Source organism: Myotis lucifugus, unplaced genomic scaffold (genome assembly GCF_000147115.1).
Source record: "Myotis lucifugus unplaced genomic scaffold, Myoluc2.0 scaffold_992, whole genome shotgun sequence".
Lineage (NCBI taxonomy): Eukaryota > Metazoa > Chordata > Mammalia > Chiroptera > Vespertilionidae > Myotis > Myotis lucifugus.
In genome coordinates this window covers 1-24899 of record NW_005872040.1, presented here as the reverse complement: position 1 = coordinate 24899, position 24899 = coordinate 1, and the positions used below count along the sequence as shown (strand labels likewise).

Here is a 24899-nt window from a genome sequence, read left to right as displayed (position 1 = left end):
GCTAGATTTGCTCTAAAATTTTCCCATAAAAGATGATGTGGATGTAAGCCATTCTCTATGGACATGAAATTATTATTGGGGTAAAGACAGAGGCAAGTGCTTCTCCCTCTGGTTTCTGGGGAACGAGCTGTAGACTGAAGAGTTGAGAGGTAAAGGTGCAAGATGGTAATTGGCTTATTAAAGGGGAAGGTGGAGAAAAATGCTGGTGATAAGAGGTTACTTCTTTTTCTCTTTTAGTAATGATCAATTTATATATATATATATATATATATATATATATATATATATATATATATATATATATCGGAGAGAGAGAGAGAGAGAGAGAGAGAGAGAGAGAGAGAGAGAGAGAGAATGGAAGGGAGAGGGAGAGGGAGAGACAGAGAGAAACATCAATGTGACACAGACACATCGATTGGTTGCCTCCCGCATGGGCATGACCAGGACCAGAGATCGAACCTGCAACCAAGGCAAGTGCCCTTGACTGTAATTGACCCAGGACCCTTCAAAACACAGGCTGATGCTCTATCCACTGAGCTGTACCGGCTAGGGCTCAAATGTAATACTTGATTTGGCAAAGAGTTCAAACAAATTTGGTTTGGACACTTGTCAATTCAATTTTGGATTACACTATGGACATGTCAGTCATTAGCCTAAATTATCACTTGTTTGCCACTTGTTTTTAAAACATAAAGAGTAAGACATGTCTAATGTAAATATACTTGCCCTTTAACCACAATAAATTTAGTGGGATCACAGCCAACAGCTATTTGGAACACCTAAAATGAAGCAATTTAGTTGGTAAGTTCAGTGGTTCTGACCCACACATTTCTATAGCTAAAAGCAATTCCATTTCAAATTAGAAACAATAACCTTTTAAGTGTATTTCCTACTTCTTCTTTGATCACTTTTTAAAAATACATATATTTTTATTGATTTCAGAGAGGAAGGGAGAGGGGAAGAGAGAGATAGAAACATCAATGATGAGAGAAAATCATTGATCGGCTGCCTCCTGCAATGCCCCCTACTGGGGATGGAGCCTGCAACCTGGGCATGTGCCCTGACTGGGAATTGAACTGTGACCTCCTGGTTCATAGGTCGAAGCTCAATCATTGAACCACACTGGCCTGGCTATGCATTATTTTTTAAAATTTATTTTTCAATTGCACTTGATATATAATACTATATTAGTTTCAGGTGTATAACATAGTGATTAGATATTTATACACCTTATGAAGTGTTGTCCCCCAAGAAGTTCTAGTACCCATCTCACATCATACATTGTTATTACAATATTATTGACTATATTCCCTATGCTGTGCTTTAAATCCCCGTAACTATAACTAGAAATTTGTACCCATGTATTATGGAAGTAAACTGCTGCACTGTACCTCCCATGGCTATTTTTATAACTGGAAACTTGTATCTATGCACTATTGAAATAAGCTTTTTTAAACCTTTTACCTGTGTCACTTACCTTTGGGGGTATTGGACATGCTTTTGAATATTCACTAGGCCTGACCTGCATAAGCATAAGACCCGTGTTCTGGTATCTAGGAGAAACAACACATACCGGTGAGTATAGACTCACAGGGAGGTAGACATTGCAGGAAGCCACCCACTGTCTTCACTATCAGAGAAGTGTAAACACGGATCCCAGAACGCTGGTGAACCTTGAGCCCCTGGCAAGAGCCAGAGCTATGCACCGATTGTCTAGTCCAGACAATGGGGGCTCAAGCTATTTCCTGACCAAATAGTCTGAGAGTACATCTTTCTAATATTTACTGCCCTTTAAGATAGTCTGTCTGTTACCACAATTACCTGCCTAAGAACTAGATGTGTATCCAACAGTGAGTAAAAGGCTGGCGAGGCCTGGGCACCGGTAGAAGTCCTTTCCCTTGCAGTGGGCTTTCCGCCTGGCCCCCAATATTTCCAAATTATTATTTCTTGTCTCATCTCTTTTATTTGCATGCGGCCCCTTCTCCAGATCCCGAACCCTGCACCTCGTGGGACGTGGGTCTTCACAGACATAACCCTGCTTCTCTGTAGAGCAGATGACAGCCCCATGTACCTGCTGTGGCTGACCCCTCCTGAGAAATGCTGGAGGTCTGAGGGGTGGGGTGACTACCTGTGCCCTGCTTGTGCTGAGGGCATCGCCATCAGACCTGAAAGTCACTCCCACCTCATGCTATTCCTTCTGGCCAGCATAGGGTTGACACAATGGGAACAGAAATGAGCATCTGTCAGCATTTCAACCCCCCTAATTCACTAACACCCTCAGTGCCTGGAGGGCGGAGGTCTGCTGCTTCCTGACCCTATTAAAGGTTGCAGCCACCACAGTGGTTCCTTCTCGAGCCTTTACAGATGTTCCCTCCTATTGATGACACCTCTGGAGCAATGAAGACTAAGTTATGAAATTAGTTTCCTGAACAACATTATGCTGCACAATATGATCTGACTGGAATGGAAAGGGAGATCAGACACAATGCCTTTCTACCTTATGAAATGCTCGTAAGTCATTTGTGTTCGGGCAAAACAGGACTCAAAATCACAGGAGAAATTAGAAGGCTTTACTCAACTGCCACCCCCCACCCCTTTACCCCTGCCCTGCCTCTGCTAAGGTTATTACTTTTGGAAAGAACTGGGGGAAAACAAATACAAACTAACTAACCATAAGAAAATGTTTTTTTTTAAAAATATATTTTATTGATTTTTTACAGAGAGTAAGGGAGAGGGTTAGAGAGTTAGAAACATCGATGAGAGAGAAACATCGACCAGCTGCCTCCTGCACACCTCCTACTGGGGATGTGCCCGCAATCAAGGTACATGCCCTTGACTGGAATCAAACCTGGGACCCTTGAGTCCGCAGGCTGACACTCTATCCACTGAGCCAAACCGGTTTGGCAAAATGTTGTTTTTCTTCTAATATTTATTACATTTTTTTAAAAAAATATATACTTTATTGATTTTTTACAGAGAGGAAGGGAGAGGGATAGGGAGTTAGAAACATCGATGAGAGAGAAACATCGATCAGCTGCCTCCTGCACACTCTCCAATGGGGATGTGCCCACAACCAAGGTACATGCCCTTGACTGGAATCGAACCCGGGACCCTTGAGTCCGCTCTATCCACTGAGCCAAACCGGTCAGGGCTATTTATTACATTTTAATATTTGTTTAGTTCAATAATTGATATAAAATGTAGTAAGTGCCTATTTCTCTCCCAATTTTTTTTTTTTAGGAGGCAACCAAAATTTTTGGTGGCCTAAAATAAATAAATAAAATAAATAAATAGATTTTGCTGAAGGGGCTCACTCTGGTCCAGGCCTCAGGTCTTGATTGGAGGAACCAAGATGGCGGCATAGGTTAACGCTGGAGTTTGCTGCCTCGAACAATCACTTCAAAAATACAACTAAAAGATGGAACGGACATCATCCAGAACCACAGGAAAGCTGGCTGAGTGGAAGTTCTACAACTAGGAGGAAAGAGGAAACCATACGAGACTCAGAGGAGGCGCAGTGCTGAAGTGAAATACTAAGGTGCGGAGTGCATGTGGAGCGGACCGGCAGCGGTTGAGGATGCGGTTGTTTTTTTCAATCGGGAGGGAGTTTCAGACTCTGAGCTCCAGATCCGGGCGAATCTCTACAGACCCAGACTCAAACAAGAGAAGCGGGAAGGCAGCTTTCTCTCCGAGGTTTGCAGCGGTTGCAGAGCCGCTGGGGACGGAACTGAGAGCAGCCATATAACTGCTCGCTCCGCCCCGCCCTGTAGATCCCCTGGGACCCGCCCCGCCCAGTCCCTGCCCAGGGGCATTTGCCGGATAGCCTCAGGCAAAGGCTAGATTAGCACCGCCCTAGAGATCCAGCACAGAAGCGCTAGCACTGCAGACACAGCTGACTCTCACAGCCAGTTAGCCTGGAGGTCAATTTACCTCCAGTATTGCCGACAACAATCAAGGCTTAACTACAACAAGACTGCCCACAAAGACCGCAAGGGGGTGCACCAAGAAAGCATAAAAAATGCAGAGACAATGAAACATGACAGAAATGGAGGATATAGAGGTAAGAAACGCACTTTCAAGGTCTCTCAATAATCTTCTAGAAACTGCCGATAAACTTGATGAGAGCCTCAAGAAATCTAATGAGACCCTCGATGTTGTGATAAAGAGCCAACTAGAAATTAAGCATACAATGACTGAAATAAAGAATATTATACAGACACCCAACAGACAGACCAGAGGAGCGCAAGAATCAAGTCAAAGATTTGAAATGCGAAGAAGCAAAAACATCCAACCAGAAAAGCAAAATGAAAAAAGAATCTGAAAATACGAAGATAGTGTAAGGAGCCTCTGGGACAGCTTCATGCGTACAAACATCAGAATTATAGGGGTGCCAGAAGAAGAGAGAGAGCAAGATATTGAAAACCTATTTGAAGAAATAATGACAGAAAACTTCCCCCACCTGGTGAAAGAAATAGACTTACAGGTCCAGGAAGCGCGGAGAACCCCAAACAAAAGGAATCCAAAGAGGACCACACCAAGACACATCATAATTAAAATGCCAAGAGCAAAAGACAAAGAGAGAATCTTAAAATCAGCAAGAGAAAGACAGTCAATTACCTACAAGGGAACACCCATACAACTGTCAGCTGATTTCTCAAAAGAAACTTTGCAGGCCAGAAGGGAATGGCAAGAAATATTCAAAGTGATGAATACCAAGAACCTACAACCAAGATTACTTTATCCAGCAAAGCTATCATTCAGAAGTGAAGGTCAGATAAAGAGCTTCACAGATAAGAAAAAGCTAAAGGAGTTCATCACCACCAAACCAGTATTATACGAAATGCTGAAAGGTATCCTTTAAGAAGAGGAAGAAGAAGAAAAAGGTAAAGATACAAATTATGAACAACAAACATGCATCTATCAACAAGTGAATCTAAAAATCAAGTGAATAAATAATCTGATGATCAGAATGAACTGGTGATTATAATAGAACCAGGGACATAGAAAGGGAATGGACTGACTATTCTTGGGGGGGAAAGGGGTATGGGAGATACGGGAAGAGACTGGTCAAATATCGTGCACCTATGGATGAGGACAGTGGGTGGGGAGTGAGGGCGGAGGGTGGGGCGGGAACTGAGAGTAGGGGAGTTATGGGGGGGAAAAAAGAGGAACAAATGTAATAATCTGAATAATAAAGATTTAATTAAAAAAATAAAATAAATTTAGTAAGTAAATGAGGATACAAATAGTTCGTTTTCATATTTTAAAATCAGTGTATTATATTTCACCAATTCTAATATTCATATTTTCCTCATTTAACACTTTTTAAATCAGGAAGCATCTTATAATTAAATATAACTATGCCAATTATGGCTTTTTTTTCAATTGGAGGGCGTCTTTGATTTGATAAATTTAGCATATAGTATAGATCTCTAAAGGACACTAAAGTAAGTATATTGACTTCAATTTCCCCCAGATTTTCTTATGGGCACAATTTTTTCCTATCATGGCTGATTTCAAAGCTTTTAGTGTTTTTTTTTCTCAAGTCTCAGTATCCTGGATAGTTTGATATGTATTCTACAGCAACAGAATTCTAAGTAAATATCCACCTAACCCAAAAGAACCAGTCTAACCCACGACATTAGAAGAATGAGAAATGGTGGTGGGTGAGGGGAAAGGGATGGCTATCATGTCTAGAGTAGCATTTTCCTCCCTATCCTTCCTAGACACACTCCACCACTTCTTTGTTTTATTTTCTCAGTAGTACTTATAACTATTTGGCATTATCTTGTTTACTTATTTGAGCACTTCTTCCGCTAGGGATCTGTCCATGACAGCAGTGCTTCCTTCTTCTTGTTCATTAGGTATTTTACACACCTAAAACATGCCTGGCATTGAGTGAACTTCTTCCCAGAAAAACAATGCTATTTTTTGAGAAAATATTTTGAGTCAGGACAATGATCTATACTAATAAAAGGGTAATATGCTAATTAGACCAGACATCCTTCCGGACAAAGCCATGGTGCCAAGGCAGAGGCGGTTAGAGGCGATCAGGCTGGCAGAGGAGAGCAGTTAGGGGTGACCAGACCGGCAGGGGAGAGCGGTTCGGAGTGACCAGGCCAGCAGGCAGAGTGGTTAGGGGTGATCAGGCAGGCAGGCAGGTGAGTGGTTAGGAGGCAGCAGTCCTGAATTGTGAGAGAGATGTCTGACTGCCAGTTTAGGACACCCCCCGAGGGGTCCCGGATTGGAGAGGGTGCAGGCCAGGCTGAGGGACCCCCGCCTTGTGCAGGAATTTTGTGCACCAGGCCTCCAGTAAACATATAAATGCCTTAAGACACAATTCCAAGTTGGTTGTCTTCCTCCAGAAATTAAGTGCTTAGGTGCTACCTTATTCCAGGAGTCAAAGATGGGTTTTTATCTCATTCTACTCCTGTTGAAGACTTTTGGGAACATTCGCATTCTAGTTTTTGCTTAAGGATAGTATGAAAAGACTTTGGAATGGGAATGAAGGGTAAACATGCTTGAAAAGTACTGAATCAAGAAACAGCACCCCCCTTTTTTTTTGCATCTTCAATTGGATGCAACCTTCCAATAAGTCATTGTTTCCCTTTAGCCACAAGGAATCTTCTACATTTTTACACACAATACCGATTTCACATCTATCCAGACTTTAAGGAATTTCCAATCTGGATATTTAAAAGGATATGAGGACATTTAAATAAAAGGATAGCCACAAATCCAGAAGCCCAATAGCGTATTTAGCATGAGTAGGTTCTTCTAAAAGTCATACTCACTGCTTCTTGAAGTAATCACCCACTGCCTGATAATTTGCAGTCTGAAAAAATGTCATGAGCTGAAAAAGAAAGTAAAAAAGTTTTTGTAAAGCAGGAAAATTGGGGATGGGGAAAATGGATACTTTCAAGACAGATTTAAATCTTTCTTTAGGTGGGAAAAATAATATATTTAGCGTTCTTAAATTTTTCTTTACTATCTTAGAAACTCCAGCTATGTACACATTAGATTCACTGTTACATTTTCCTTTTAATTTTATGTTAAAATAGCCTTTTTATTTCTATTGCTTCTCTCTCCCTCTTCCTTTGACTTTTGTCATTACAATCTTAGTTTTATTTATGTCGTGAGCATAGACTTTTCACTTTTCTGGTTTTTGCTAACCTTGTTTCTGGACCATTTTATTTTTTCCCTGATGGTTTTAAGTGATTACAGATATCATCTTGTCTGTAATTTCTGAGACTCTGAGGAATTATTTGCCTGAACCTTTCCTCTGTAGTTTTTGAGTCATTTAAAAGAAATGTCCATTTGCTATTTGCATAAGTTCTTGCTATTTGATTCCATGTTTCATCTTAATTTTCAGTATTTCAAAAGGTTGCTATATTCTAAGGTACAGTCATTTACAGAACATATATGATATTAGAGGAAGAAAATGATAAGCCTCACATTTTTAAAGTATGGTAATTACATCCCTAGATCCTTAAACTTTTTTTTCTTATACTTTTATATGTATTTATATATAAACACACACACACACACACACACACACACACACACACACACACAGTAGTTCCTTTCCTTGAACATGGAACTTGATTTATTTTTCATGTAATGACTTTCACAACCTTCAACTTTATCACAAAAGGTTTTAGATTTGCCCTAACCGGTTTGGCTCAGTGGATAGAGCGTTGACCTGCAGACTCAAAGGTCCCAGGTTCGATTCTGCTCAATGGCATGTACCTGGGTTGCCGGCACAGCCCCAGTAGGGAGTGTGCAGGAGGCAGCTGATCAATGTATCTCTCTCATCCATGTTTCTAACTCTCTATCCCGCTCCTTTCCTCTCTGTAAAAAATCAATAAAATATATATTTTAAAAAACATGTATGTTTCTCAACATGTTCCAAGCTAAACCTAGAAGGGAAGTCTGTTTCAAAGAATATTAACATTATGCTTTTACATTTACTAAAATCAAAGGACATTTTAAAATAAAAACTTACCAGGGTTTTAGTGCAGAATCCTGAAGCAATTTCATAGTTAATACTGTATTTCTCTTTTAATAGTTTTGGGCCATAAGGTTCCACAATAATATACAAACCATTATTTTCTGGGTAGACTATTTGAGCCCAACCTGACAGGTTCTCTCCTTTGTCCAAGATGTAAAAAACATGATAAATATTAGTATGAAATGTCACAAAGGGACATTTTTCTTTTGTTTTGAAAGTTATACTTTGTACTTCCAGACTTGTGGGATATTCCTGTACATATAGTGTGCCATTTCCCAAAACATGTACAAAATTTATTTCATTAAATAAATTCCAGAAAAGTGCTGATTTTGTTAAAGTGTTTGTCCATAAAGGTAGCTTCACTGCATCTCTAATATTAATCTTGGAATGAAACAAGATATTATTTTCCATTTTTACCAAGATATTTCCATAGTAATCTGGAAAAAAAGAGAGAAAAGTTTATTATTCTAAGTAACCATAAATCCATGCTCTTTTATTTAAGTGGACTTTTAACCAAAATAATCTTGTTTATAATGACTGAGTATTTATGTACTTTGAGAAAATTAGGGTGTGCAGGCACAAACCTGCAACATCACACAATAACTTCTCTTCCACTTCACAGTACAGTAGGTTTTTCCTGAACACTTTTCTGCTTGCATTCACTATTATCACATATATATCACATCATTTATAGAGAAAAAAAGAGCTTACTAATGTGTATTAAATAATGAGAATGAGCAGGACAAGAATGGCATTATTAGGAAGCATTGTATTATAGACTAAATTATGTCCCCTTCTCAAATGCACAGGTTGAAGTCTTAACTCCCATTGTGACTGTATTTGGAGATGAGTCTTTAAGGAACCGGGCAGAAACACACACACACAAAAAGAGTCTTTAAGGAGGTTATTTAGATTAAATGATAAGGGTGGGGCTCTACTCCTATATGACTGGTGTCCTCATAAGAGAAGGAAAGGCACCAGATGTCTCTCTCCCTCTCCCCCAGCTCTTTCCCTGCATGCACACAGAGGAAAGGCCATATGAGGACACAGTGGGAAGGTGGCTGCCGTCTCCAATCCAGGAAGAGAGTCCTCATCAGAAACCACCTTGATGACACCTTGATCTTGGACTTCTAGCCTCCAGAAGCACAGGAAAATAGATTTCTATTGTTTAAGCCACCTACTCTGTGGTATTTGGGTATGTCAGTCCTAGCAGAATATAATAGGGATGAAGAATGGGGGTGGGGCTGGCACTTCTTCATGTTCACTCTGTAAATAATAACAAGTTTTCTTCCCTTAATAGAGTATTACGTTTAAGTCTTAGAGGTTCATAGACAGTAAGTCTCTTAACCTCTTTGGTTCTATTGCTTTATCTGTAAAACAAACAGTTGATTTCATAGCTTTCTTTTCAGATACAACATTCTTTTTTTTTGAAATATACTTCACTGACTTTTTACAGAGAGGAAGGGGGAGAGATAGGGAGTCAGAAACATCGATGAGAGAGAAACATCGACCAACCGCCTCCTGCACATCTCCCACTGGGTATGTGCCCGCAATCCAGGCACATGCCCTTGACCGGAATCGAACCTGGGATCCCTCAGTCCACAGGCCAATGCTCTATCTACTGAGCCAAACCGGCCTCGGCTACAACATTCTTTGTGGGTCACATTTCTAGGGGTATACTTTCCTTAATTTCCATAAAACAACACCCAGAGAGGACTGGCTGAAAGGAGGAAGGTGAAGTCAGAGCCAGGGAGGTTCAGAGTGTATTGTGCTTCTGCATCTTACATTTGGAAACTGAATAAAAGTGATCTTTTCACAAATTTCCATAAACTACATTCTAATTAAACTCCTAAATCAGCAATGCCAATGTTTTAAAAGATCAGAATACTTGAACATCAATGTCAACATACATTTCCTTATGAAGTTAAGCTCCCATATAGTTATTATGTTCTCAGTAGGAATTTAACAGTATAATAATGTTCCTGAAATTGTTACGTAGACAGGTGAGGTTAATATGAAGCCTGGGATATATTTCAGTGTTTTAGTGAAGCTGCAAGGATAAAATGCTCTCAATGTCAAGGCAACAACACAGGAATCAAACACCAGTGTTTTCATGGTTCTGCCAGTGCGTGTGGGGGGTGGTCAAAGCTGTGGTGCCAAAGTGATTGGGGCAATACCGTGACTACGTAACTTTTCTCAGATAACTGAGATTTCTTTATACATTTAATTTTGTTTTGTTTGCTTTTGGCAAAAAATCCATCCAGATTCTTGGCCTCTTGTGCTTTGTGTATGTTTCTGGAAACTTCACAAGGTGGAAGGGGAGAAAGATGTGGGTGATGACATAACAAAATATATCTCCGTTGAATGAAAAAGGTAATTGCAGGACTCACAAACTGATGACATATAAAATATAAAAATCTCAAAAAAATTCTTTTGCTCTTATGTAATAGTCATGGGGAGGTAAAGTACAGCGTAGGGAATATAGTCAATAATACTGTAATAACTATGTATGGAGCCAGATGGGTACTAGACTTGTGGTGGTCACTTTGTAAGATACAGATGTCTATCACCATGTTGTATACCTCAAGCTAATATTGTATGCCAAGAATAATTGAAAAAGGTTGTGTGTACACTATACTGTAGTTTAGTAGGTATGCAGTAATATTATGTCTAAAAAATATACATACTTTAATTCAAAAATAATTTATTGCTAAAAAATGCCAATCATCATCTGAACCTTCACAAGTTGTGACTTTTTGCTGGGAGAGGTTCTTTCTTTCAATTTTTAAAAAATGCAGTATCTGTGAAGTCTATAAAGAGAAGCACAATAAAACAAGGTACACCTGTACTATGAAGAGGTTTACCCCCTGTCCAGTATTATCCTAAGCATGTTGTATACAATCCCTTCCTTACCTAATTATAATAGCAGTCCTATATTCTAGATCAGAAAACCGAGGCGTGGAAAGTTTAAATGACTTGTTCAGGGCTTCAAATACAGGTCCATTCAACTCTACCTGTTCTACATTGACTTTTGTCCCTACCCCCCCCCCCCCCGCCAAAAAAAAAAAAGACAATGAAGTTCCAACTCTCACTACGACTTCAGAATGTGCTCTTTTTTTGGACATAGGGTCATTACAGCTGTGCTTGGTTAAGACAAGGCCATACTGGAGTAGGGTCCTGTTGTCCTTAAAACAAGATGGCATGTGATGACAAAGGTAGAGATTGGGAATGCCAGACTTCTAGCCTCCAGAGCTAGGAGACAGTACGTTTCTGTTGTATTAAACCACCCAGTTTGTGTAGTTTGTTACAGGAGCCCTAGGAAAAGAATAAAACCGTATCACCTCCTACACTGAAAATGCACATGTAAGTTGCTTATTTTGTATCTGCTGATGGACCAAAACGAACCTCTGAAAAAAAGAACGTGAGTTTGCCATTTTGCTATGTAAGATCATAGTTAATGTTAGTAGAATCTGATACCCATTTTTAGGTGGTAAGAAGTGCACCTTTACCTATCAATATTTAACGTGCATTTAGATTTGCTACATCTTCGTAAGAAAGTCATCTATTACGAAATCAAGACTATTTTTTGCACAATGAGAATGGCTCACCTATAAAAGTGCTATGAATAATACTGTCATGTGATAATTTTGACAGATTCCCAAATTCTGTAGGTGTCTGTAAAACTCCAGTAGTCGTGAAATCGTCATAAAAATAGTAGATCCTGTGTTTGTCCCATACTATTAATTCTGGTATTGCTGAATACAGAAAATATGGAGTTATAACAGTGTCAATCGTGACGTTTAATGAAAAGTCTTTGTGCACCCACTGTTCTGAATCTTCATTATATATCACTAGGTGAATTTTTTTCATGACATTACATGTAATACAGATATTTAACAACAAGCCAAGTTCCAAAGGGTGTGCTGTATACTCAATATTATGTATGGTCAGAGTAGCAGTTGGGATTATATGTAGGATTTCCCCCAGTCTTTTAGTATCTATTATTTTGACAAATTTAAGATGAGCATATCCAAGATAAAATTCATTTTTTGTCCAGATTGCCATGCTGCTTCTTTTATTAGCCTGGAAAGTGGAAAATAGAAAATAATTAGAATATCTTCAATTTTAGGGCTACTTCCAATAATTCCTGTCTTCTAACTTGCTATATTTAAAAGTAAAACATAGCTCTGACCGGTTTGGCTCAGTGGATAGAGCATCGGCCTGCGGACTCAGGGGTCCCGGGTTTGATTCTGGTCAGGGGCGTGTGTGCCTTGATAGCGGGAACATGCTCAGTGGGGAGTGTGCAGGAGGCAGCTGATCCATGTTTCTCTCTCGTTGATGTTTCTGACTCTCTGCCCCTCTCCCTTCCTCTCTGTAAAGAATCAATAAAATATATTTAAAAAATAATAATAAAAGTAAAACATAGTAACTAGAATGGTTTATTTTTTAGTATATTTCTGAAAAATACTTCAAGCACAGAAATACATGGCTTAGAAATAAGTCATCCTATCTAATAATAGACCAACATAGTAATTAACCATACCTCCGCTACACTTCCCATTGGCTAATCAGGGTGATATGCAAATTAACTGCCAACCAAGATGGCAGCAGGCAGCCTCGTAGCTGAAGAGAACAGGAGGCTTGCTTGCTCCAGTGATGGAGGAAGCTAAGGTTCCCCGCCTGCCGCCGCCGGGCTCTGAGCTCGTCTGAGCAACAATGTTGCAATTATAGAAGCTAAACAAACCCAGATATCTGCTTTCAGCCAGCCGGCCTCCGAGCTGGAGCCACAATAAAGTTTCAATTACAGAAGGTAAATAAATCCCAGAATAAAAAAAGAAAAAGAAAAAAGGAGAGACTGGGAGCTTCAGTTGCAGGCTTGGCCCGCCTGAAAACAACCCTCAGCCCCTCATCCAGGCTGGCCAGGCACCCCTGTGGGGACGCCCACCCTAAAGGGGGTGCGGGCAGCCTGAAATCAGCTATCAGCCCCTCATCTAGGCTGACCAGGCACCCCAGTGGGAACCCCAACCCTGAAGGGGGTGTGGGCAGCCTGAAAACAGCCATCAGCCCCTCATCCAGGCTGGCCAGCCACCCAAGCAGGACCCCCACCCTGATCCGGGACACCATTCAGGGCAAACCAGCCGGCCCCCACCCCTGCACCAGGCCTCTATCCTATATAGTTAAAGGGTAATATGAAAACTGACCCTAACAGCAGAAAGACTGGGAATGACTGGTCACTATGACACACACTGACCACCAGGGGGCAGATGCTCAATGCAGGAGCTGCCCTCTGGTGGTCAGTGTGCTCCCACTTGGGGGAGCTCTGCTCAGCCACAAGCCAGGCTGATGGCTGCCAGTACAGCGGTGGTGGTGGGAGCCTCTCCTGCCTCCTCAGTAGCGCTAAGGATGTCCGACTGCAGCTTGGGTCTGCTCCTCGCTGGCAAGTGGACATCCCCTGAGGGCTGCCAGGCTGCCAGAGGGATGTCTGATTGCCATCTTAGGCCCAATCCCCTGGGGATCAGGCCTCAACCAGCAAGTGGTCATCCCCCGAGGAGTCCCAGACTGAGAGAGGGCACAGACCGGGCTGAGGGATTCCCTCCCCCCCCCCCCGAGGGAACAAATTTTTGGGCACTGGGCCTCTAGTATTACAATAAAAAGAAATTATCTTGCCCTAGCCGGTTTGGCTCAGTGGGTAGAGCATCGACCTGCATACCAAAGGGTCCCAGGTTCGATTCCAGTCAAGGGCACATGCCCCGGTTGCGGGCTCGGTCCCCATGGGGAGCATGCAGGAGGCAGCTGATCAATGATTCTCTCTCATCATTGATGTTTCTATCTCTCCTCTTCCATCCTCTCAAATTAATAAAAAAATATTTTAAAAAATTATTCCAGTAATTTTAGTTTTTATCAGTAGAAATAATTAATCTTAATTCCCTTTTAATTCCTCAAAGACTATCGATCTTCTCTTTTCCTATGTATATATTTACTCTGGTCAGGAGTAGCCCTGTGATCTTGCTGTTTACTAAGATCAATCTATAATGACACCTCAAACATTACATTATTTTTTGAATTTTAGCTTCTTTGGGTATTAGATAAAGGGAAGAAAGAAATTAAAACTTTAAACAAATCAATACTTCCCTTTTGTGGACCCAGCCTGTTAGTGAAAAAGGCTATCCAGAGACTACATCTGAAATTCAGTGGTCCTAATTTCATTCAGTGGGCCCTTCTCTAGCTGTTTCTGATTCTTAGGGGTTTTTATATAAAATGTAACTCCTATGTTCATGACCACTACAAGGAGTCTTCTGGGCACATCTTGTCTATACTCAAATAGGCTGTAGAAAGATATCAAACTGGTAACCAAAGAAAGACACTAAGACTATTTGGAGTAAAAAGTATTTTTATCAAATAAAGATTCAACTTAAAGTCTAGAGCTCATGCTGCTGGAAAAGACTGTGAAACAACCTCAACGAGGAAACAGATTGGAAACAAAATGATGAGCCCTTCACAGAAAAGACGCACAGCTATTCTCATTCTTGGCAGAGGGATGGGAAGAGGACTACGCTATAAATATGACAGATGGGAATCCCAGGGAGCCCCAGCCAGGGGATGAGTTTTCACTCACCCACAAACTCTCCTATAGATCTTCACTTAATGCTTGGGTGTAATTCACCAAGGGTCTTGGGGCAAGGCAGGGGAGCTGGGGGATCCCTTTGAAGCATTCAGGGCCTCTTGCAACTATCTATATATATAAAAGCCTAAGACCGGCCCAGACCGCCTGGTAGCTATTACGCACAATGACCACCAGGGGGCAGACACTCAACGCAGGAGTTGCCAAGCTGTGGTGACTTGGCAGCTGTGGTTCTTGGGTGACGCACCTGGAGCTAGAGAGGAGGGAGCCCGATTCCGGGGTGCATCACCCGAGAACCACCCTCTCTAAATCCAGGACCCTTGGGGGTATCAGAGAGCCAGTTTTGGCCCGATCCCTGCAGGCCAGGCTGAAGGACCCTAGTAACACATAACCCTCTGAAGACAGGCAGGGGACAGGCAGCAAAGTGGAGAGAAATCATTTGCATTCTGGATTCTCAGGTTCCTAGGCTGGGAGTGGGATAAGAGAGTGGAGAGAAACTTCCCCTCTGAGACAGGTTTGGCCTTTACCCAAATGGTAAAGCAGTCCCCTGCCAAGACGGGGAGAGGGAAGCAGGAGAGAAAGATAGGGTCTGCCAAGGCACACAAATCCAGGGGCAGATGAGAGAGGAAAGATATCCCTCGGTGATTAAAAAAAAAAAAGCTGACAGCTAGGCTATAAAGCAGAGACAGCGCTCTCATGGTTTGGAATGCTGGTGGCTCAGTTGTAAAGTATGAAGAGATCTCTGGAGTCTTGTCAGTGTTAAGATACGAAGCATGGCTAACAAGAAAATAACCATGATAAAAATGCTGAACTAGCCCTAACCGGTTTGGCTCAGTGGATAGAGCGTCAGCCTGCAGACTCAAGGGTCCCAGGTTCGATTCCGGTCAAGGGCATGTACCTTGGTTGCGGGCATATCCCAAGTAGGAAGTGTGCAAAAGGCAGCTGATCGATGTTTCTAACTCTCTATCCCTCTCCCTTCCTCTCTGTAAAATATCAATTAAATCAATAAAATATATTTTTTTTAAAATGCTGAACTAGTCCGAAAGAGACAACATGAGTGCAGAGATGGGGAATCAGCTGAGACATGTAAATGATAGAAAAGAAGAAAATGGAAATGTTAGAAATAAAAAATATGTTATCAGGAATGAGTACATTATTAGATAAATTTAAGAGTGATCTGGGAAAAGCAGAGGAAAAGAAGCAGTGAACTTGCCCTAGCCGGTTTGACTCAGCGGATAGAGCATCGGCCTGTGGACCCAAGGGTCCCAGGTTTGATTCTGGAGAAGGGCATATGCCTGGGTTGTGGGCTTGATCTCCAGTGGGGGCATGCAGGAGGCAGCCAATCAATGATTCTCTTCATCTTTGATATTTCTATCTCTTTCTCCTTCTCCCTTCCTCTCTGAAATCAATTAAAAAATATGTAAAAAAAAAAGAAGCAGTCAACTTGAAGAAAGTGAAGAGCATGTATACAAACTGAAGTACAAAGATAGAAACAGAGTGAAAAACAATGAACAGGTGGTCTGAGATCTCTGGGACAATATTAAATGGTGTTATGTTTGTGTCTTTGGAATCCTAGAAGGAGAAGAAAAGAGAATGGTGCACAAGAAATATTGGGGGGAGAAACCAAGATGGCGGCATAGGTAAACACCGGAGATTGCTGCCTCGCACAACCACTTCAAAAATAAAACTAAAAGACGGAACGGACATCACCCAGAACCACAGGAAGGCTGGCTGAGGGGAAATTCTACAACTAGAAGGAAAGAGAAAAGCATACCGAGACTCAGAGGAGGCGCAGTGCGGAAATTACAAAGGTGCGGAGGTGCGTGCGGAGCAGGCTGGCGGCTGAGGTGGCGGTTGTCTGATTCAATCTGGAGGGAGTCTCAGGCTCTGAGCTCCAGTTCCGGGCGAGTCTCTGGGGACCCAGACTCAAACGGGAGAAGAGGGACTGTCTGGCATTGGTTGGAACTTGAGGGCAGCTTTCTCTCCGAGGTTTGCAGCGGTTGCTGGGACTCTGAGAGGCAGAGCCTCTGGGGACGAAACTGAGAGCAGCCATAACTGCTCTCTCTGCCTCCCCTGTTGGTCCCCTGGGACCCGCCCTGCCCAAACCCTGCACAGAGGCATTTGAGGGATAGCCCTAGGCAAAGGCTAGATTAGCACCTCCCTAGAGGACAGAAGTTCTCCCACTGCAGACACAGCTGATTCTCATAGCCAGTTGGCCTGGAGGTCAAATCCCCCCAGTATTACCTACAACAATCAAGGCTTAACTACAACAAGACTGTGCACAAAGACCACTAGGGGGTGCACAAAGAAAGCATAAAAAATGCGGAGACAAAGAAACAGGACACAACTGACAGAAATGGAGGATACAGAGTTCAAAACCACACTTTTAAGGTCTCTCAAGAACTGTCTAGAAGCCACCGATAAACTTAGGAAGGCCCTCGAAAAGACTGGTGAGACCGCCGATAAATATAGTGAGATCCTCAAGAAATCTAATGAGACCCTCGATGTTGTGATAAAGAACCAACTAGAAATTAAGCATACACTGACTGAAATAAAGAATATTATACAGACTCCCAACAGCAGACCAGAGGATTGCAAGAATCAAGTCAAAGATTTGAAATGCGAAGTAGCAAAAAACACCCAACTGGAAAAGCAAAATGAAAAAAGAATCCGAAAATACAAAGATAGTGTAAGGAGCCTCTGGGACAGCTTCAAGCGTACCAACATCCGAATTATAGGGGTGCCAGAAGATGAGAGATAGCAAGATATTGAAAACCTATTTGAAGAAATAATGACAGAAAACTTCCCCTACCTGGTGAAAGAAGTAGACTTACAGGTCCAGGAAGCGCGGAGAACCCCAAACAAAAGGAATCCAAAGAGGACCACACCAAGACACATCATAATTAAAATGCCAAGAGCAAAAGACAAAGAGAGAATCTTAAAAGCAGCAAGAGAAAGAAACTCAGTTACCTACAAGGGAATACCCATACGACTGTCAGCTGATTTCTCAACAGAAACTTTGCAGGCCAGAAGGGAATGGCAAGAAATATTCAAAGTGATGAATACGAAGAACCTACCACCAAGATTACTTTATCCAGCAAAGCTATCATTCAGAAGTGAAGGTCAGATAAAGAGCTTCACAGATAAGGAAAAGCTAAAGGAGTTCATCACCACCAAACCAGTATTATACAAAATGCTGAAAGGTATCCTTTAAGAAGAGGAAGAAGAAGAAAAAGGTAAAGATACAAATTATGAACAACAAACATGCATCTATCAACAAGTGAATCTAAGAATCAAGTGACCAAATAATCTGATGAACAGAATGAACTGGTGATTATAACAGAATCAGGGACATAGAAAGGGAATGGACTGACTATTTTTTGGGGGGACAAGGGGTGTGGGAGATGCTGGAAGAGACTGGACTAAAATCATGAGGACAGTGGGTGGGGAGTGAGGGCGGAGGGAGGGGTGGGGAATGGGAGGAGGGGAGTTATGGGGGGGAAAAAGAGGAACAAATGTAATAATCTGAACAATAAAGATTTAATTTAAAAAAAAAGAAACATTGGGAGAGATAATGTCCAAGAACATCTGTGGGAACCATGCCAGAGTTGCCGGAAAGTCAAGGCCAATTAGAGTGTGAAAGGCCCTTTTTACAGTATGCCGGATGGCCAAGGCCACTCTGAGCATGGGAATTTTTTTTTTTAATATATTTTATTGATTTTTCACAGAGAGGAAGGGAAAGAGACAGAGAGCTAGAAACATCGATGAGAGAGAAGCATCGATCAGCTGCCTCCTGCACACCTCCCACTGGAGATGTGCCCGCAACCAAGGCACATGCCCCTGACCGGAATCGAACCCGGGACCTTTCAGTCCGAAGGCCGACGCTCCATCCACCAAGGCCAAACCGGCTTCGGCAGAGCATGGGAATCTTAATCAGGGTGTCCAAAGACTGTGCCCTTCTATAACCCAAATGATTGGTATCACTGTTGGCAAGAGGCCTGTTTTTATCTAAGTGATATAATACGTTACTGACCAGCTAGTGTGTGGAAAAGACTGAAGAGACTAGAGAGGCTACTGAGGCTGCTTAGGGGAGAGCTCAGGTGCCGCTACTATGTGAGGCTATGGGTCTAGTTCAGTGGTTCTCAACCCTCCTAATGCCGCTACCCTTTAATACAGTTCCTCATGTTGTGGTGACCCCCAACCATAAAATTATCTTCGTTGCTACTTCATAACTAATTTTGCTACTGTTATGAATCGCCATGTAAATATCTGATATGCAGGATGTATTTTCATTGTTGCAAATTGAACATAATTAAAGCATAGTGATTAATCACAAAAACAATATGTAATTATATATGTGTTTTCCGATGGCCTTAGGCAACCCCTGTGAAAGGGTCATTCGACCCCAAAAGGGATTGCAACCCACAGGATGAGAACCGCTGGTCTAGAGGCAGCATGCAGCTGCTCAGATAGTAGTTGTGAGTACAGAGGCTACTGCTACTAAGTGAGAAAGATGCATTTGTTCATCAGCTGGTGTGTGGCTGCCTGTATGAGACTGTTCTGAAGAACTGTTTTGTCTAATGGTTTTATGGCCACTAGCTTCTGTAATAGAGACTCATTCTTATACACCAACAACTTCTCATGGCTTCTCTGTCTACTACCCTGCGTCCAAGAAGGTCCACCCAGGAACAGGGGGGCTCGGACCCAACAGTTAGCATAGTAGGGCAGGGTCAGGACCTGTACTCCCACACTTGGACTAGTCAGCAGAATAGAGCAGTGAGTGCTCTCACAATTAGTGCTATGAGCACGATTTAGGAGCAAGCTCTCCCACTAGAATTAGATCCTGCTCTGACATCCCCAAATTAGTAAAGTACATAATCCCCCAAATCCAAGAAGCTCAGTTGAACCTCAACAGGATAAATACAGGGTGGGGCAAAATTAGGTTTATAGCTGCGAGTATGCAAAACATAGAGTTTATTCTTGTATTATTCATTAATTGTTGTATCTTTTCCATACAAACAACTGTAAGCCTACTTTGGCCCCACCCTGAGGGCCAACAAGAACTTTACCTCAGTTATTTAAGTATTTCACAATCTTCTGACTTCCATTCGTATCATCTAATTGTTGTATTCTTTGTTTATAGTTTGTATTTCCTGTTTGAATATTTTTGATATCTCTTATTAGTTTCTGATACCGTGCAATATTATTTTGTGTCTCAGTGGGCTTTCTTTTTTCCTCTATCAATCAGAATTTATTAGTATTTCAGGACTGACTATTGATATCTTTATTTAACTCTGAAAAATTCTCAGCTCTTTCCCATTCTATCTAAACTTTTATTTTGGAATTCTGGTTAGATGTATACTGGATTTTCTCTTTTTCATTCATCTTTCTCTGCTACTCTCTTTTTTTGTTTGTTTTCTATCCCTTTTTCTCTCACCTTTTCATTTTGTTTAATTTCTTATCTAATTTACAATTTAATTATTTTTGTTATATGCAATCTCCTATTTAAGCTTTCCATTGAATTTTATATTTCAGTTATTAGTTTTATCTAAGTTTATTACATGAAATGTTATATTTCAACATTTATTTTTACATATTAATATATTTTGAAATAGAATTCACATACAGAAAATGGACCAAATGGAACTATATGTAGCTAAAAGATTTATCACAAAGCAGAATCTAACAAATGGAATCTTGTCAGAACTCCCAAATGCCACTGATATTGTTTCCCAATCACTACATCTTTCCTTTCAGGATAACCACTATCCTAAATTTTATGGTAATGAATTCCTTGCTTTTAGTATTACTCATTGCCTTGCTATTTGATAGACTTTTAAAAAAATGTTTTCTATTTTCCTTTCAATTTATTTAAATCCGGTAAAAATATTTCATATTTGTCTGTCCCAATATCTGATGTCCTTGCAGGGTTGACTCTGCTCTTTTTTGTTTCTGCTGACTCCTGTGACATCTTATTTCTTCAGATATTTTGCCATTTTTGAATATGAGCTCAATTTTGCCAGAATATTATTTGTGGAAAATTTCCAAAGCCTGACCTTATGGTTTGTCCCTCCAGAAAGGATTTGTGTTTGCTTCTGCCTGGCACTAGGCTTGATATTTCTTGGTCCACTGTGAATTTGGGCCCCAAAGTCCATGTAGGTTGGTTTTTGGTCATGAATTCCAAAGACAGACATTTTCTGGCCTTTTAAGAGTTAAAACTGGGAGAAACCAAGATGGCGGCATAGGTTAACGCGGGAGTTCGCTGCCTCGAACAACCACTTCAAAAATACAACTAAAAGACGGAACGGACATCATCCAGAACCACAGGAAGGCTGGCTGAGTGGAAGTTCTACAACTAGGGGGAACCGAGAATCAGAGGAGGCGCAGTGCTGAAGTAAAATACTAAGGTGCAGAGTGCGCACAGCGGGGGCTGGTGGCTGAGGGCGCGGTTGACTGTTTCAATCGGGAAGGAGCCTGAGACTGTGAGCTCCAGATCCGGGCAAGTCTCTAGGGACCCAGACTCAAACGGGAGAAGCGGGACTGTCTGGCTTCGGTCCCTCCGAGGTTTGCAGCGGTTGCTGGGACAGAGAGGCAGAGCCCCTGGGGACGGACTGAGAGCAGCCATAACTGCTCCCTCCTCCGCCCTGTTGATCCTGTGGGACCCGCCCCGCCCAAGCCCTGCACAGAGCCATTTGCTGGATAGCCTCAGGCAAAGGCTAGATTAGCACCTCCCTAGAGGACAGAAGTTCTCCCACTGCAAAATCAGCTGATTCTCACAGCCAGTTGGCCTGGAGGTCAAGTAGTAATTACCTACAACAATCAAGGCTTGACTACAAGACTGCTCACAGAGACCACAAGGGGGTGCACCAAGAGTGTCTACCTCAGGTAATTGGGACACTTAGCACGGAAAGCCACTCTATCGACACAGCAAAGCATAAAAAAATGCCAAGACAAAGAAACAGGCCACAAAGGACAGAACCGGAGGAAAGCAGGCTACTGGATATAGAATTCAAAACCACACTTTTGAGTTCTCTCAAGAGGCTAATAGAGGCTGTCGATAAACTTGATGAGATGTACAGGAAATCTAATGAGACCCTGGATGGTGTGATAAAGGACCAACTAGAAAGTAAGCATACACTGACTGAAATAAAGAATATTATACAGACTCCCAACAGCAGACCAGAGGAGCGCAAGAATCAAGTCAAAGATTTGAAATGCGAGGAAGCAAAAAACACCCAACCGGAAAAGCAAAATGAAAAAAGAATCCGAAAGTGTGAAGATAGTGTAAGGAGTCTCTGGGACAGCTACAAGCGTACAAACATCAGAATAATAGGGGTGCCAGAAGATGAGAGAGAGCAAGATATTGAAAACCTATTTGAAGAAATAATGGCAGAAAACTTCCCCTACTTGGTGAAAGAAATAGATTTACAAGTCCAGGAAGCACAGAGAACCCCAAACAAAAGGAATCCAAAGAGGACCACAACAAGACACATCATAATTAAATGCCAAGAGCAAAAGACAAAGAGAGAATCTTAAAAGCAGCAAGAGAAAGAAACTCAGTTACCTACAAGGGAATACCCATATGACTGTCAGCTGATTTCTCAAAAGAAACTTTGCAAGCCAGAAGGGAGTGGCAAGAAATATTCAAAGTGATGAATACCAAGAACCTACAACCAAGAGTACTTTATCCAGCAAAGCTATCATTCAGAATTGAAGGTCAGATAAAGAGCTTCACAGATAAGAAAAAGCTAAAGGAGTTCATCACCACCAAACCAGTATTATATGAAATGCTGAAAGGTATCCTTTAAGAAGAGGAAGAAGAAAAAGGTAAAGATACAAATTATGAACAACAAATACGCATCTATCAACAAGTGAATCTAAGAATCAAGTGAATAAATAATCTGATGAACAGAATGAACTGGTGATTATAATAGAATCAGGGACATAGAAAGGGAATGGACTGACTATGCTTGCGGGGGGAAGGTGTGTGGGAAATGTGGGAAGAGACTGGACAAAAATCATGCACCTATGGATGAGGTCAGTCGGTGGGGAGTGACGGGGGAGGGTGGAGTGGGAACTGGGAGGAGGGGAGTTATGGGGGGGAAAAAGAGGAACAAATGTAATAATCTGAACAATAAAGATTTAATTATTAAAAAAAAAGTTAAAACTGAGATACATTTAATTATGTTGGGACATTTTGGAAGGTTCCTATTTAATGCAAAGAATTACCAGATGCCCTCCCTTGCTCAGGTACCAGGCTTTGTTTCTAAGGACCAAATGTCTAAATGCTTGGGACCAGCACTGGCCTCGGGAGGCGAGATTTTGGCATTTGCTTATGTCTCTGAATTAGTGCTCCAGGACTCCACTTTCCTCTTGGAATTGTCCTTACTTCCACAGAAGCCCAGTTATGTGCCTAAAGAAGTTTAAAAATTTCTATGCAGCATTTCAGGTGTTTTGTAATGCTCTAGCTTAAGGATATCTTATTCACTCTATTGTCAGAAATTAAAGAGTTAATTCATTTTTGAGAGCACATGGAGTTTTTGTTTGGGGAAAATAACTTTTTGACCTTTTGCGCGTGACAAGAGAAAACAAAACTCTCATAATATGACTAAGTGACACTGCGCAATGACACAAGATTCATTTTATTCTCTGTTGTCAGAGGTATAGCTCTGTAAGGGCTCTGAGAAGTTAAGTCAGGAAGATAGAGCTATTGACAGCCATGTAAAATAACTCAGCAAAAAAAACCCTGCAGAGTATAGACTAATATTTCATTGAATTGAAAGGTATGGTGAATATCTAAATGTGTAAGTATAAATACATATATGTAGTATTTTACTAACCTTCGCTAAATAGCTGTGCCAACACCATTTTCTTGTTTTAATGCCAATAATTTCACCTTCAGGAAGATTTTCCTTGCTTCCCAGTTTTGCAAATCTGGTCACACTTTTTAGATAGAGGATACCATTTATTAAAAAAAATATCCCATCACGGGATAGGTTCACATCAGACACATTGCTTCTTTCTTCGTCAGTCAGGATGTTTGGAGGCACTCTGATTCTGGTCCAAGTACGAAATGAATCGTTGGTTTGAAAGGTCTCCATATCGGCTACCAGAACAATAGATGCTGGAGCACAGGTATCCCAGGCTATCATTAACTGACTACCAAGTGGTGAAGAGATTGGTAAAAAGCCAGGAACCTCAGGTATTGTGAACCAAGTAAAGCCCAGCAGGAAAAGGATGTTTGCAACAAAGCAATCTTGAAAAGTCACCTGATTTCCTCTGATCTCTTTTATTATATCATTTGCTGACATTGGTATTGAGATATGCCAGGCCCTAAGAAGAGAACAGAAAGGATAAGAATTATATGGTCTCTTTCTCAGCTCCCATCAATCTTGCAAAGTGCTGGCATTTATCATCTTTAAAACTTTAAAAATTTTTTTATCAAGATAAACCTGGGGAATGGGCCTCGAGGAACCAAGATGGCGGCATAGGTTAACGCTGGAGTTTGCTGCCTCGAACAACCACTTCAAAAATACAACTAAAAGACGGAACGGACATCATCCAGAACCACAGGAAGGCTGGCTGAATGGAAGTTCTACAACTAGGAGGAAAGAGAATAACATACTGAGACTCAGAGGAGGCACAGTGCTGAAGTGAAATACTAAGGTGCGGAGTGCATGTGAAGCGGGCTCGTGGCGGAGGGCACGGTTGTTGTTTTCAATCGGGAGGGAGTTTCAGACTCTGATCTCCAGATCCGGGCGAGTCTCTAGGGACCCAGACTCAAACGGGAGAAGCGGGACTGTCTGGCTTCGGTCAAAAATCGAAGGCAGCCTTCTCTCCGAGGTTTGCAGCAGATGCTGAGACTCTGAGTGGCAGAGCCCCTGGGGATGGAACAGAGAGCAGTCATAACTGCTCGCTCCACCCGCCCTGTAGATCCTCAGGGACCCGCCCCCCCCAAGGCCTGCACAGAGGCATTTGCCGGGTAGCCTTAGGCAAACGCTAGATTAGCACTGCCCTAGAGATCCAGCACAGAAGCTCTCCCACTGCAGACACAGCTGACTCTCATAGCCAGTTAGCCTGGAGGGCAAATCACCCCCAGTATTGCCTACAACAATCAAGGCTTAACTACAACAAGACTCCGCACAAAGACCACAAGGGGGTGCACCAAGAAAGCTTAAAAAATGCGGAGACAAAGAAACATGACAGAAATGGAGGATATAGAGCTAAAAAACGCACTTTTAAGGTCTTCAATCATTTTCTAGAAAC

The 24899-nt window shown here is 41.7% G+C and overlaps 1 protein-coding gene across 2 annotated transcripts in view; it reads right to left on the bottom strand.

Annotated features, from left to right (window-relative positions):
• Nucleotides 1–23961, bottom strand: part of LOC102430395 (cation channel sperm-associated protein subunit epsilon) — a 56241-nt gene extending 32280 nt beyond the window's left edge. The window contains exons 1-4 of one of the 2 annotated variants that reach the window (XM_023747812.1): nt 23474–23961; nt 11620–12094; nt 8006–8448; nt 6795–6853 (exon numbers count right to left, since the gene is read on the bottom strand). In XM_023747812.1, the coding sequence (XP_023603580.1) occupies nt 6795–6853; nt 8006–8448; nt 11620–12094; nt 23474–23944 (1448 nt within the window). In that variant the 5' untranslated portion in view covers nt 23945–23961. Of the gene's footprint in view, nt 1–6794; nt 6854–8005; nt 8449–11619; nt 12095–23473 lie in introns of those variants that run through there. The other variant, XM_023747813.1, reaches the window with a different exon arrangement.
• Nucleotides 23962–24899: the final 938 nt, after the last annotated feature.